The 15,966-nt window shown below is 38.2% G+C and overlaps 1 protein-coding gene across 4 annotated transcripts in view; it reads right to left on the bottom strand.

Moving 5' to 3' along the window:
• The window catches only part of LOC136863930 (RAB6A-GEF complex partner protein 2), a 457,043-nt gene that overhangs the window by 211,245 nt on the left and 229,832 nt on the right, over positions 1-15,966 (bottom strand). For 2 of the 4 annotated variants that reach the window (XM_067140367.2, XM_067140368.2), the window contains 2 exons: positions 14,494-14,671; positions 969-1,959 (listed from right to left, as the gene is read on the bottom strand). In XM_067140367.2, coding sequence (XP_066996468.1) covers positions 1,748-1,959; positions 14,494-14,671 — 390 coding nt within the window. In that variant the 3' untranslated portion in view covers positions 969-1,747. Of the gene's footprint in view, positions 1-968; positions 1,960-14,493; positions 14,672-15,966 lie in introns of those variants that run through there. The other 2 variants (XM_067140369.2, XM_067140370.2) reach the window with 1 other exon arrangement.

The raw sequence follows: 15,966 nt of genomic DNA, 5'->3' as shown, positions 1-15,966 counted from the left end.
TCGGGCTGATTACCCAACATACATACATGTTGGACGTCAATGTATTTTAGTATTAAGGGTTACTTCAATTCAACATTGTAATTCATATTGTCATACTTTTAATGTGTACACAATTCCTATGTTTTTTACATATTATTACTAAACATGAATTTATACTCAAGCAAAAAATTTGTAAAAACAATCCAATGACAGGTCTTAACCTTGAGACAATTATGTAGGCTGAAGATGCTTGTAAATAAAGCGAAACATGTCCCCGTTAAATGCGTGTTGTAGTATTATGAACTAGCAACACAAAACGAATTTGTATTGAATAGGTGGATTAAAATAATCACTATATTGTAAGCATTTAGAGTAAGGATTAACCGGAAAGGGATTCCAACTATGAAACATGACAAAGAACACGAGATGGGTGACTGTGACTGTGTGCTTGTGTGAATTGGAAGGACAAGCGTACAGTGACGTTCTTGTCAACTAATGAATTACCTACAGAAGTAACTACAGTAAAGAGAAAAAACTCAGATGGTAGTGTTACAGAAATAACATGCCCGAAAATTGCACAATCTCACACAGCAAATATGGGATATGTAGACAAGGCAGACATGCTAAAATCCTTATATGCTCTTGACAGAAAGTCAAACAGATCATGGTTGTGATTATTTTGGCATTTTGTTGACGTTTAAGTTGTGAATGGTTATATTTCGCACCGTTTAGGTAATGCAAATAAGAATATGCTTCTGAAAGATTTTTGTAGGAATGTTGTCTCTGGCCTAGTAGGAAGTAAGAGTCGCAAAGACTCTCTTGGTCCATCTACCACTCCTAAACTAATGAGTTTTAAATCTCAAGTGGCAGCAAAGGAAAGAAAGTCTGAAGCAAAACACATGCCAATACATGGCTCTTCAAAACGCTGTGGATACTGCAGTATGAAGAAGGCACCTCATAGGACAAGATGGTCAGGTACGACATGACCGGAACTGTTTCCTCCCTTTCCATCAGTGATTGTTTATTTAGGGATGACTGAACAATATATTGTATCTTATGTAAAAGTAAAAGTTTGAGTAATTTGAGTAAAAGACTCGTACTGTTAAGCAGTGACCTACAGGCACAGTGATCTCAAATGAAACCACCCCATAATTTTGTACACTTTACTGTAAATTTTTTTAAAAAGAATATTACTCTGATATAATAATGTGCATATGTACCTGCCAATTTTCCTATCAAAATTTGAAAAAAAAAATTTCTGTGCCTCAAAGGGTTAAGATGTTTCTTCTTCAGGAGTAATACTGTTACAATATGTTTTCACTTTCTGCTAGTTTATACATTTATGTAGTCAAAGTTAGTTTCAGCAGACTGAAGAGCCTAACATTTATTTCTAAAGAACTGAGATCTACTGAAATGTATACTCGGCAATTCATAGTACCCCCTACAACCCCAATCATTTATGGTGACTGCAAGAAATGTCAAATTAACACAGGATATCAGAGATAAGGAGTGTGGGAGGCTTGGAGCAGTGCTTAACAACCTATTGTGTATGATAACCAGAGATCTACTTAGAAGTGTATCAACATCTTTAAAAAAAGATTCATATTAAGAGAATATGAACCGAAGAAAAATTTACACTCCAATTTTATCAGTAAGTTTTGTTACACCACGGGAATATGAGTCCACAACTCTGCTCTGAACTGTTGAGGTAAAAGTCATAGATGGATTACTCCAATCAATAGTTAATCTTCTACAACCAGACTAGGAATCAAATAGCCATACTATATTTTATTTGAGGTCGCAGAACATGAGCCATATGAACAGGTGTTGTTGGATATATCCTCAATGGAAGATTCCACACCATAGTTTCAACGTCCAAACTACTAGGTGCTCGCCACACACCTTTATCTTCATCAAAATGACAGGTAGATGGAGCAATTGTAGTGACAAATTCAAAATGGAGTCTCCATTTCAAACACACTGCAAAACAGAAAACAAAGAATTATAAAGTTATTTAGAAATGGTAAAATTTTTAAATTAATAACAAGAAAATTTTGAATTAATAACAAGACAATCCAGTAATAAACTAAATGTCACTAACTAAAAGTAAGAAAGGAATTCATAGCCTCCCACAGTGATTTATGGTGACTGCAACAAATGTAAAATTAATATAGGATATCACGGATAAGGCATGTGCGGGGCTTGGAACATAGTGGTTAACAGCCATTGCCCTTATTGTATGATAACCAGAGATGTACTGAAGAGTGTAATGTATAACTGCATTGAAAACAGCAAGAATTGAGAAAGAAGAGACTACGTCAAAACCTTCCTGGAGTTGCCACCCGGCCCTGGCCAGGTCAATGACATCCTGTATTTTAGTTTTAGGTGCTTTTTTATTTTTTTATTTAAGGGGCATGGCGTGGTGAACTGGCTAGCTAGCTAGACTTACACTATTAACAGAGCAACGGTTTTTAACACCTCAGGCATACCAAATGTGGAAAGACACCCGCAAGCGTTCAGCATACGAAGGAGTACCCAAAAATAACCGGAATAATATTGTCGTGGGCGAAGCTTGTGTAGTACACATTTCAAATCAAATCAAAATCTCTTTATTTGCAAATGAGGTGTCTACCTCGGTGGCAAATGGTACACTAAAATACATTATTATCAAGCACTAAATATTAAAATAACAAGAAGAAAATTTTTCCTATAATACAATATTATACAATTTACGCTAACAATGTTTTCTATTAAACACACAGCTCATCCTTAATAAATTTATATTGTTTACAAAATTCTACTTATAATATCTCCTGTACTACTTACAAATATAGTCAACTAATATACAGTATGTGGAATTACTTCAAATGATACTATACAACTGGTATAACATTAATATTTACATTGCATTTATTTATTTACTATTTTTTTGTTTTTGTTTTTTACCCATTCTGGATCCTAAGTAGCATAACGACCTGCTGCGTCTTAACCAGAGCTCCTTTTGCCACCACTTTTCAGAGTTCCTGAAGGGCCTTCACAGCTACCGTAGCGGTCCCAGGGCCCTCGAAGTCCCCACTGTACTTCACCCCTACAGGCAGTCCCCTACTTTGGCTGTCCAAACTCCTTAGAGCAGGGGATGGAATTAATTTATTCACACACATTTTTTTATTTACAATAACCTGCACTGGTCGAATGCCCTCTAACACTTCATTTATTTTCTCTGTTGCTGTTTATTCTCTTCTTGAATATCTGTACAGATTTTGGAAAAGGATCAAACACTACCCCTGGTAAACTGTTCCACTCCTTCACACCCTTCCCAATGAATGAAAATTTACCCCAATCGCTTCTGCTAAAATTCCTTCTAATTTTATATTTGTGGTCAGTCCTGCCGATATAATTATTTTCCAACTGAAGCCTCTCACGGATATCTCCCCATGCTTCTTCTCCTGTATAGGCTCTATATAATCCTATAAGTCTAGTTTTCTCCCTTCTCTTACTTAAAGTTTCCCACCCAAGTTCCTTTAACATTTCTGATATACTCTTTCTCCTGAAATCCCCTGTTACAAATCTTGCTGCTTTCCTCTGCACACTATCTATTTCTGCCGCTAGTCGTGTATAGCGCAACTCGTTGCCAGTTCAGTGCCGCCTGTGTTGTGAACCTGGCTTGTTCTGTTCATCTGCAGTGATTGTTTTTGCAAGCGCTGTTTTATTCTTGTTTCATTTTCTATGAGGGCAAGTTTAAGTGAAAAATGTGTAGCTGTAAAACTTTGTTTTCTACTCGGTAAAAATGCTGCTGAAAGTGTTTTCATGTTGAAAACAGCTTACAAAGAAGGCACTATGGGAAAAATTCAAGTGGGCGAGTGGTTTGCTTGCATTAAAAATGGCGACATGTCGACTGATGACAAATCTCGTTCTGGATGTCCATCAACTGCCCGAATCGACGAAAAATGTTGAAAAAATTGGAGAGCTTGTGCTCGCAGACCATCGACAGACAATTGATCAACTGACAGAGATTAGTGGGTTATATTGGAACTCGGTTCAGTGAATTTTAATGGAAAATTTGAGAATGAAAAGGGTTGCTGCCAAGTTTGTTTCTCGGATTCTGACTGACAATAAAAAAGAACGTCGAGTTGAAGCATGTTGTGTTTTGAAACAACAGCTTGAAACTGACACAGATTGTCTGTCAAAGGTCATTACTGGTGGTAAGTCATTGTGCTATGGTTACGAGCCTGAAACAAACCAACAATCAAGCCATTGGAGAACGTCATTGTCACCCCATCCAAAAAAATGTCGTCAAGTCAAATATCAAAACAATGTTGATTTGCTTTTCTTATGCCAAGGGCGTACTTCATTCAGAGTTTGCTCCCCCAGGTCAGACCATCAACCAGCTTTTATTTGGAAGTTTTAAGAAGATTGCATAACAGTGTCCGTCAAAAAAAACCAGATTTGTCATAGACGGGAGACTGGTTCTTCCACCACGACAACACACCAGCACACACAGCCATCTCTGTTAGTTTTTGGTTAAAAACTCACTTGGTTCCACTGCCCCACGCATCTTACTTACCTGAGCTGGCTCCGTGCGACTTTTTCTTTTTCAATGCATGAAAAGGGGCATGAAAGGACTACGATTTGACAACACTGAAGAAGTCAAGGGGAAAAAAAAAAAAATGGAGGATGAGCTGTCAGCCATTTCTAAAGATGACTACAAAAAAAATTTCAAACAGTGGAAGCACCGGTGGGACAAATGTATTAGTCGTAAGGGGATAAGGTGGTTTTGTAAAAAAATAATTCAGTTTTTTTCTGGTTACCCCCTCGTATATATAGAGGGATATAACCCCCTACCCTAAGTGTAGTGTGGAACAGTGCTAATGAATATTGCTAGATAGTGCTAGTGATCAGTATACTGTGCCATGTATACATCCACCATGTTTTGTACCACCGCTGCAAGCACATGCACCACCTTCACTACCATTACCACCATTGTAAACCAGGCCTCCACCGACTGTATGATATAGACCCTCGCTCACCCTTGATCTGTTATGTGCTCCAGCACAGACCTACTTCAGCCAACACGTACCTCGCACCAGTTCCCTGTAATCCCGTTTCAAACCCAGGATTCTTCACGTGTGGTTCCCAAGCACCCCATCTCCAGCCCCGCCAAAACAACGCCTCCAGAACGAAGATACTGCCACAGAACAGCTATCTGCCTGCGAATCTTCAGATTCAGAAATGGAAACAAACACTCCCCATCCCCCATCCCCATTCTCCAGCACCGAGTTTGCCCCCTCTCTCAGAAGCTCAATGACCCATGACCAACCCTAGAACCCTCCACACAGCCCCCTACTAGAGCTCACTCTTTCCTCCTCCTCCAGCCACCTCCCGAATTTCAAAACCCTAGAACAAGCATCTCCAAGCAATTACAATTTAATTTTAAGTGGGAGGACATTGCCGACATAGCCCCACCAACAATGAATTAATTATTAACATGAATGGTGAGGAAGCCGCGTAACACAACTCCATTGAACATCACTAGGGTTCGGAAGTTTATGACCTGAAGAAATTCAAAATATGCATACAAATATGCCCTATAAAGTAGCTAACCATGACCTATAATGGATAAAATATGATAGGGATTTTAGGGATAGATAGCACGTATTAGAGTATTACTAACATTAAAGTGTCAAAAAGTGAAAAGCAATAATACAGCATAAGCTAAAATAAAGCCTTATACATTCATTCAGTAGCATAGTCCTGAGGTGCAGTTCTCATTGTATTTTCCTAAACATTACACAAAACTGAAGTATTAGCATGCTTTTTGCCATACGTCGGTGTAAGTTCGGACAGCATCCCTTTCCCAGAATCATGTCTTCTAAACATGCTTCCTATCTCTTTTGGGAGAAGATAAAAAAAAATTACATCTACCACACTATCTTGAAATCCTGTGTTTGAAAACTGACACTGATAATATGTACCTTGTTGAAAGCAACAACTCAATTTAAACAAAAATGCTCAAAATGTAACCAAATATGACCTTATATAACTAAAATGAGCACAACATGACCAATGCAATAAAGATGGCCAAAATGTGCATTTAGTCGCATCATAAAATTGCTTTAAACAGGATCAGGAACCCATCATTCGTAGTTATTTTTCAGGTTATGGGTAAATTGACCTCAGGAATGAAATATGACTTTTCCTCAACATTCCAACCTTAAACATCACCTTTGAAACCCCTTTCCGTCCCCAAGACCAAGATCCAATCCCCACCCACACCCCAACCGGAGCCTCTTCTGCTGTGCGATTTGTGGAGTTGATGCAACTGGTAATGGACTAATATAACTTGGAAACAATTCTCTAAACCCACAAGTAAATAGTGAAAATATTGAGTTTGATTAGTAGGTGGTATTATTATTATTATTATTATTATTATTATTGTCCTCCTTGGCTGAATGGTCAGCGTTGAGGCCTTCAGTTCAGAGGGTCCCGGGTTCGATTCCAGGCCAGGTCAGAGTTTAATCGCGTCTAATTCTTCTGGCTCGGGGACTGAGTATTTGTGTTTGTCCCAATACTTTCCTCTTCATATTCATACAATACTACACTACCAACCACCACAGAAACACGCAATAGTGATTACATCCCTTCATATAGGGTTGGCATCAGGAAGGGCATCCGGCCATGAAACAGCGCCAAATCTACATGTGCAACACAGTTCACACCCGCAACACCAAAAGTGTGGGAAAAGCGGTAGAAAAAGAAGATTATTATTATTATTATTATTATTATTATTATTATTATTATTATTATTATTATTATTATTATTATTATTACAAGTCCAACCCCTCGTCCGTGTTATGGGAGATGGACATCATCATCAAATAGGGAATAGCCTGTGGGGGTGAAGTACAGTGGGGACTGTGTGGGCCCCGAGACTGCTAGGATAGCTGTGAAGAAAAAGACTTAACATGGGCAGAAGTGGAGCAGCCACTGGACAAGATGAAAGGAGAGTAAGCCCCAGGGTTAGATGAAGTGAGTATTGAGATGGTGAAGGCAGCAGGAGAGGTAGGGAAACAGTGGCTTTATCATGTGTTGAAAGTAGTATGGAAGGACAGGAAGACCCCTGAAGATTGGAAGAAGGGGGTATTCATACCCATTTTCAAGAAGGGGAATAAATAGAAAAGAGTTTAAGAACTATAGGGGTGTCACACTAATATGCCATTGTGCAAAGGTGTTTGAGAAGATTCTGGAGAATAGAATCATCAGAAAGAGGGTGGAATAAAAGTTAAGAGCAGTATGGTTTCAGATCAGGAAGATCCACAGTACACATTACATTCACAGTAAGACAGCTACAAGAGCATCATTATGTATGGGGTAAGGATCTTGTGATAGCCTTTGTGGACTTTGAGAAAGCTTATGACCGTGTGTGTAGAAACAAGGTATGGGAAGCCTTACAGAGAAAAGGTGTCGAGGAACAGACCATAGAAAGAGTGAAGGAGAGGTACAATGGGAGTGTCAGTTGTGTGAAAATACGAGGAGAGAGAACAGGTTGGTTTGAGCAAAAAGGTGGATTAAAACAAGGAAGTGCTCTGTCACTACCTGGCTGTGACATATACTTTCCAGAAGTCTCGCGAGACAGCCAGGGCTTACGTCAGCCAGAAAGGCTAGGATATAAAAGGCCAAGATCAAGGCCACTCTAGTAGTGTAATTTCTGCCTGGGAGACTGATTACCTCGGATCGAGTAGGGGTATTTCAGTCGCCTTGACAAAGAATACTGCAATGTATTCGAAACGTAGGCAAACTGTACGTGATATTCGTACAACACGGTTCAACCCGGAAATTACATTAAATAATTCTTCACACCATGGAAGCTTCACTTCTAAGATTCTGAGAAGCAGGATAGGAGTGACAAGATGGGATAAGATGAGAAATGAGAAGGTTTGTGATATAGTAAAAGAAGAGCCACTACAGAATAGGATAGAGCATCTAGACTTAGATGGTATGGACACATGAAGAGAATGACAGAGGAAAGGATACCGAGGAGGATGCACGAAATGGAGATAACAGGTTAACGACCAAGAGACAGGTGGCTAAAAGGAGTGGAAGAGTGTGTACAGAGAAGAGGAGAGGACTGGGCAAGAGTGACTAGGGAGAAGTGGTGGGAAGACAAAAGGGGTGGGAAGACAAAAGGAGTTGGAGAGGCTTATGTTCCAAGCAGACCTGGCCAACAGCTGGAACTGCAGATGATGACGATGATGATGATGATGAGGTGTGGCTATGAAGTTGTTTATGTCTACTACTACTATTATTATTATTATTATTATTATTATTATTATTCTTGTTTCGTTTCGGCCAACTAAGGACCACGTCATTTCAACTGTTTCCTTTGAGCTTTAATGTTGGTCCAGTACTCCTTCATTCGTATACGGTGTTGCTCCTTTCGTTCTTCCGTCCATGCCTTTCCAGTTTTCATCTTCGGCTTTGGTAGGAAACTCTGATGTTCTTGGAGTTTTTTCTTAAGTGGGACACGCTCCTGGATATCTTCAAATGAGATCCCAATCTCCTGCAGATCTTTCTGTACCTCACATTTCTGTACCTTTTTCTCTTGGAGGAAAGTGAAAATGCGGTTGGTTAACCGTGTTGAATTCATTCGGGCCATGTGTCCATAAAAAGTAATCCTTTTTCGCATCACATCAGTTATTTTCTCCACATGCGAGTACAACTCCTGGTTGTGCCGTCTCCTAAACTCGCCGTTGTCTTTGACTGGACCCAAGATTTTTCTCAAAATCTTTCTTTCCTTGGCCTCCAATTTCTCCATCATGCCTTTTTTGTTCATGGCGAGACATTCCGCAGAATATAGAGCCTCTCGCCGGATAACAGTGCAATAGTGTCTGATTTTTGCATTCAGAGATATAGATCTTTTGTTATAGACATTTTTAGTTAGATGGTAAGCCATTTCCATTTTATTCATGCGTGAAGAAAAGGCTTCTTTTTCGGACAAGTTAGGTTCTATCCATTCACCAAGATACTTAAATTTTTCAACTCGCTTGACTTTTCCGTGAGTCCCTTCTAGCTCACTTGGCGCCAGTTTGATGTTTGTAATGAATTTCGTTTTCTCAAAGGAGATTTGGAGGCCCTCCTTTGCAGCTTGTGTTTGAAGCTGGTTGATCTGCTTATTATTATTATTATTATTATTATTATTATTATTATTATTATTATTATTATATACGACAAGTTGTCAGTATGGACTTTAGCTGGTATAAATTGTGGTCATAACATCTATTATTTTTGTGTTGTATGATCTGTCTTGTGTAACAAAACATGTGAGGTTATGTCACGATACTTCTGCCGTGTGTATATTAATAAGACTATATTTAATGTAAGAACATGTAATTAATAGTATATCATTTATTATTACCTGTAAATATAATGTTGTACAACACAGAGAATAGTCTAGAACAATGCACCTTTGTCAATCGAGTTTTACAGAATGTTCTATCCATTTGTACATAGGTTACCGGAGACTCTAGAAGATACGAGAAAGCATGTTGTGTCATACTCTTCTAGAAGCCTGGCTAGGCAAGGTATGTAAAGGTCCATCTTGGGAGTTGAGTTCTTTTTAAAACAATCTGCTTTACATCGCACCGACACAGACTGGTCTTATGGCGGCGTTGGGATAGGAAAGGCCTAGGAGTGAGACGGAAGCGGCCATGGCCTTAAGGTACAGCCCTAGCATTTGCCCGGTGTGAAAATGGGAAACCACTGAAAACGATGTTGAGGGCTGCCGACAGTGGGGCTCGAACCCACTACCTCCCGGATGCGAGCTCACAGCTGCGCGCCCCTAACCTCACGGTCAACTCACCCGGAAGTTGAGTTGTTAGTGGGTTGATATCCTAATGTGGCATTCGAGTTCAAGATGGTGGTTCATTAATATATGTGTATGATGTGTATGTCATTTGTAAATAAAACAGTGTACACAACTGACAACATTTCATGTGTGCTTCTTTGTGATTACGATAAGTGGCGACCATGTGACAGGACGTGAGAATAATTTTCGGTAGTGAATAAGAGGGTAAGTGGAAATCAGAAAAAAATATGAAAGTGATACTGGAAAATATGCTTGTAAAACAACTTCAAGACGAACCCGCAAAACGAAATCTTCCGATGAATGGCAGTAAGAGAACATTGAAGACACGGCTACAAGAAGACCTCATTAAAAATGGTGAAGATCCCGAAACGTCTTTTTATCGAGGTGGCGAACAATCTGACCTGTCATTGGAAGTAAGTATGACCACAATGTGTTCTAACATAATGAGCATGGTACAGACAATTCCACAGTAACAGAACAGGTTTCACAAGTTAATTCCACCTTAACGGGACAGATTTCTGACAACATTTTAAAAGTAAATGACAAAATTTCGGACGAAATTACAAAAGTTAACTCCGCCTTAACAGAATAGATTTCTGAACAAATTTCGAAGGTAGGTGACAAGATTTCTAATGCTAATACAGTTTTAACCAGACAAATATCTCAAGTGTACACACAGGTTTACAAAGTAGAACAGTGCCTAGAATAACAAATTTCAACCATAGATGATAAAGTTTTGCAGATCAATTCCCAAATTAGCGATGTCACCAATCAATTAACGCAGCAGTTACTGGACATCAGGTGAAAACTGGGGCAGTCATAATCTATAAGCTTCATTTCCGTACTGATTGTAGCTACAACATAAGAATAATAATGAAGCCTCCACCTTATCAATACATTTATTTATATACTATTAGTTACAGTAATCACAGTACCGGTTTCGGCCCCTCGAGGGTCATCCTCAGCTGTCATATACAAATATAGTTATTAAAACATCACATAAGAAGGTGTTGTACATACATGAAAATTGACCAATTTGACAGGTCGTTTAAAATAAATTATATGTTAAAATGGTAAAAGGAGTCCTTTCTTCTTCAATTATAAAAAGATTACGTAATGTAAAAGACAAGTCCTTATAATGTTCTTGTTGATTTGATAAACGTAAATTGAGATTTGTACTATTGTGTATGCACTAATGTTCTTAAAGTGATCACTATTTTACGTTAAATCTTATAATTAATTATTTAAAACATTTCAAAATTTTATTCTTCTGGTGATTATGTTGCTTATTTCAAGATGTCCTTCAGTTGGTAGTATGTGTATCTTGAAGTGAACTGGATACTTTCTATGAGGAAATAGGTCGTAGTTTAATGATCAGTTCGATGCATTGTATATGTACTATATTCATAGTATATACTAAATGCTGAGTTAATAGTAATGCATACTGTAAGTATAAAAATTTGTTTGGTTTGTGACGTCAAGTGTCAAATGGTTTACATTTTTTAATGTCTTAAATGATAGCGTGTGGGCTTCTTTCTATATGTTGTAGGCTGTGATATCTGTAAATAGAAATGAAATGTATAAGAAACGGCGTTTGATGGATTTATAGAGAGTAAAGTTGTGTGTAATGTACTTACTCTGGGTGTTGACACTATGTGCGTTGCACGGCGGCACATCAAGTTCTGTTACGTGTTAGTCTGTGGCTGCTGCTCGCAGCTGTAGAGGGGAAGTTAGGAGGGGTAGGAGGAGCGGCTGTTGGGGGAGTGGGATTAGAGTGGGAAGTGTCTTTGGGCGGTTCTTTTGTATGTATCGGATGTTGTTTCTTCACTCTTTTTAGATAATTACTTTTTAGGAGGGGAATAACTGCGTCAAAAAGGATGTTGCTCAGTATCATGGAAGAATTTTACATAAACCTAGACCAATACGTCAATCCAAATTTTAACTTGAATGAAATTATAGAAAAAACCAACATCCTTTTTGACGCAGTTATTAAATTAAATTTAATGTACTCGTATCCATGTGCACTAAATAGGTTTTAGTTTATTGTAACCATCACCACCACCTTTAATCACAAATATTTTAACATAACAATACTGCAATATATTTTACTTCCATTCTTCATTAGACATCCGGATGATCTAACGTAACATCTTTTTAATTTTGTCTAATGACTATAAATGTTATGTACTAGCTGATGATGGCCATGATAGGCCGAAACCGGTTCTAGTGTAATCATTCACAATAAAGAAGTATTGATCGGTGGAACACTTTTCTTGTCTATAAATCGAATCCAATCAATACGGAAAATGAAGCTTATAAATAATAAATAGTTTATCATCGTATGCGAACTAGTAAAGAAATTTACTAGGCGTGAAGACTAAACGCCTTCAGAGTTGGCCACTCCGAATCTTATTCAGGAGCGTTGATTACAATGGGGTCACTACTCCCAAAGGCATTTTAGAGCTAATGCCAGCAATTATTTAGACCGCCCCTTACATGGGGAACAGACGCCCTTGCAGCCGCCCCTGACATGGGAAACATGCTGCTGATGCCAAGCGTACTCATATTATTTCCTGAGTACTGGGCTGCCTCTTCCACAATCTCCCCCATTCTAAGTCCATCTTCTCTGCTGTAGATTCCGCTGAGGGCTTCACTCGTAACCCTGAGCTGGGACCCTTAGCAGATGCTACACACCGGATCAGTGTGCTCTGGGACACACACAAGCAAGGGCGCCAATCCCTGGGCAGGGCTACCTCTGAAGAGGGTCCCTACCTGCTACCTCATACCACATAATTAATTTACAGATAATACATATATAAAAGAAATGTACTATTGTATCATAAAATCAAAGATAAGCTAAAAATTAGATATTTGGACTCATATAATGAAGAAAGAAAGCACAGTTCAGCAAACAAAATAGAATAATATTTGGAGCATAAAGATAATAAGAAAGAGACAAAGTCATAATTGAAAAGTAACATACGAGCGGAAAAAATAAGCAATGCATAGAGAGAACACAATAAGTAATAAAGTAAATGAAATATTAGTATGGCCATAAAAGTGATCTATGTACATTAGTAAGAAGCTAAATATTATGTACATTACATAATAATAGTAATAACCACCATCACACAACCTATCATACGTCATCATACACACGAAACAATCACAAGAAACAATCAGCGGTATTTAACATTTTTGTAGCTTACAAATTCTTCTTTTAGCAGAATGAATACTCCCCCTCATACCATTCCTACCCTATCCCTACGATACACATGCCAGTTCCGTGAGAATATTTCAGCATCCGTTATATAATTTCTCAGGTTGTCAGTAGTCTCCCATGATCTACCCAATCAAATGCTTTAGTTGGGCCAATTACGATACAGTACATTTGACCTCCTGAATCTAAAATATCTGCTATATCTTGTTAGGATCCTACAAATTGAGCTTCTGTGGAATAACCTTTTTTAAACCTAAACTGCCTTCTATCGGACCAGTTATTAATTTTATCAGCATGTAAAATATAATCAGAAATAATGCCTTCCCAAAGCTTACAAGTAACATGTCAAACAGACTGGCCTGTAATTTTCAGCTTTATGTTTATTTTTATTTTTTGCTAGTGGCTTTACCAACACAGATAGGTCTTATGGCGATGATGGTATAGGAATGGCCTAGGAGTTGGAAGGTAGCGGTCGTGGCCATCATGTTATAATTAGCTGACTTCTCCACTAGATTCAATTTCCACAACAATTCCTAACACTACTTCTTTCCAACCTGTCCCTCTTAGGGCTAGATGTTCTAGTTACAAACTGATGAGCCCAAATTGGCACACTGGAGCAAAATACTGTTAACCAAGAATTATTTATCTGGAAAATTTATCATTTCCAATAATTGAGCATTTATATTGGAATTATGTAATTTATTAATTCATGACAAATATTTCAGGTTCCCTATGGAAATCCAAAGGGAACGAATGTGTTACAAACTTTGGGAAGACATTAAGTAAGGAGATGAGCTGCCAGTAAAGAGATGGGATGGAATCACATTAGTAGATGAACAGACTTGAGTGGAGCTTTTGAAGGAAGGAGGATCATATTTTATAAACAGGAAGGTGGATTTAAGAACACAAATTGGAGCAAATATTCATGTATATGAAGAGGAATAAGGGAATGGAATAATTTATGAAAGGATTGGTTTGATGAATTTCAATTCTTTGATATCTTTTAAGAATAGACTAAGTAAAAAACTGACAGAGAATCTGCCATCTGGGTGACTGTCTTCAACACAGAGCATAATGGCTGATTAATTAATTAATTAATTAATTAATTAATTTATTGATTGATTAATAATCTCCAGAACAAAATAAGGATACAATACTGTCCATTTTTCTTTTAGTTGGCCACATAAATCTAGTACATATGACCATGAAGTGTTAAAAAAATAGTCCAGACAAATCTAGAAGACAACAGAAGGACCAGAATTTTAAGAATACAAAAGGTAAGGGATAAATCAGCACAGGATGAATTTCCTGTGAATTGTTATTTTCACTTAGCTCTACTATGAACAATGTCAACAAAGCTGGATTAGAAAATAAGCTCAACAAGGTGATGATAATACTTGCTATAAACTACAAATCATAGTGAAACTCTTACCAAGTTCAGTTTCAAATGCTGGAGTTATATACATCGGAATGGGTAGGATGAGTTGAGAACGTTTCATAGAGAAGGACATCTCGTGGTGCTTGCTATAATTCATGACAGAAGAACTTTGGTTCGTCCAACGCCGGAATCCAGGTGCTATTTCTTCCTCACTTTGCAGTATCACTAAAAACTAAAATACAACCAATCAAAAGATATATCCTGGCAATTTCATAATTTCACAGCCATTCTTTTTCTTTTAGACTACATTATTTTATAAACTGAAAAGTTAACAAAGGAGTATCATTTTCTTTTGCCACTTTTTCCCACTCTCAACTGGGGTCGCTGGTACGAACTGTCATACTTGTGGACTTGGCCTTGTTTTAGGGCCACATGCCCTTTCTCGTGCCAACCCTATGTGGAGGGATGTATTCATTACTGTGAGTTCTTGTCGTAGGTACAACATTGTAACTGACGTAAAACCTTCAATTATTATGTTCAATACATTTTAATTATAGTTTATTTAATGCTAAATTATCTTGTATTAAGTGTTAAACATGACTAATATATGGTTTCTATGTAAATATGTAGTATAAAATTGTATAACCTCAAATACGTATTGTATAACCTAAAAATCTATAGAGTCGAAAGCTGTAGAAAATTCCATAATGTTCGTATATTAGACTTATTGTACTATATTTGGTATATCTGAAGGGTTCTGGAAACTTACAGTAAGGTTTTATTATCCAGATACATGTAGAGACATTACGAATGTTGTAGATATTTCCATGTGTGTTATTAAATAGGAAACAATCGTTCAAGTGTGTTTCATTAGAGTGTTGTAAGAACTCTTCCAGAAGTCTATCATTCTAGATGGTTGGTCGAGTAGTATAAATATTGAGCTGTCAGTCAGTGAAGGCAGTTCTAAGTTCACAGATCTTGGTTCTTGGGACTCAGGCAAGTGATGGTCTGGGAGTGACTGTTGGGCTCCGAGGTGGAGTCTGAGTACTGGACTCAAGTGAGTCAGGTGGCAGATTCAAGAGAGAGTATGTTATAGTCCGCGCGTCAGTGTTGTTGATATCTGCACTTGTCAGAATCGACTTCGGGGTACTCGGCTATTGAGTGTGTATATAGTTTCTTTGCTAGGGGCTTTACGTCGCACCGACACAGATAGGTCTTATGGCGACGATGGGATAGGAAAGGCCTAGGAGTTGGAAGGAAGCGGCCGTGGCCTGAATTAAGGTACAGCCCCAGCATTTGCCTGGTGTGAAAATGGGAAACCACGGAAAACCATCTTCAGGGCTGCCGATAGTGGGATTCGAATCTACTATCTCCCGGATGCAAGCTCACAGCCGCGCGCCTCTACGCGCACGGCCAACTCGCCCGGTGTGTATATAGTGTCATTTGCTACTGTGTATAATTGTGTGTTGTGACGTACAGTGTAAATAAAGTAATTTGTATAAGGAAGTGAATGTGTTCTCGTGTGAT

This window comes from Anabrus simplex, chromosome 2 (assembly GCF_040414725.1).
Source record: "Anabrus simplex isolate iqAnaSimp1 chromosome 2, ASM4041472v1, whole genome shotgun sequence".
Lineage (NCBI taxonomy): Eukaryota > Metazoa > Arthropoda > Insecta > Orthoptera > Tettigoniidae > Anabrus > Anabrus simplex.
This window is presented reverse-complemented; position numbering and strand designations above follow the sequence as displayed.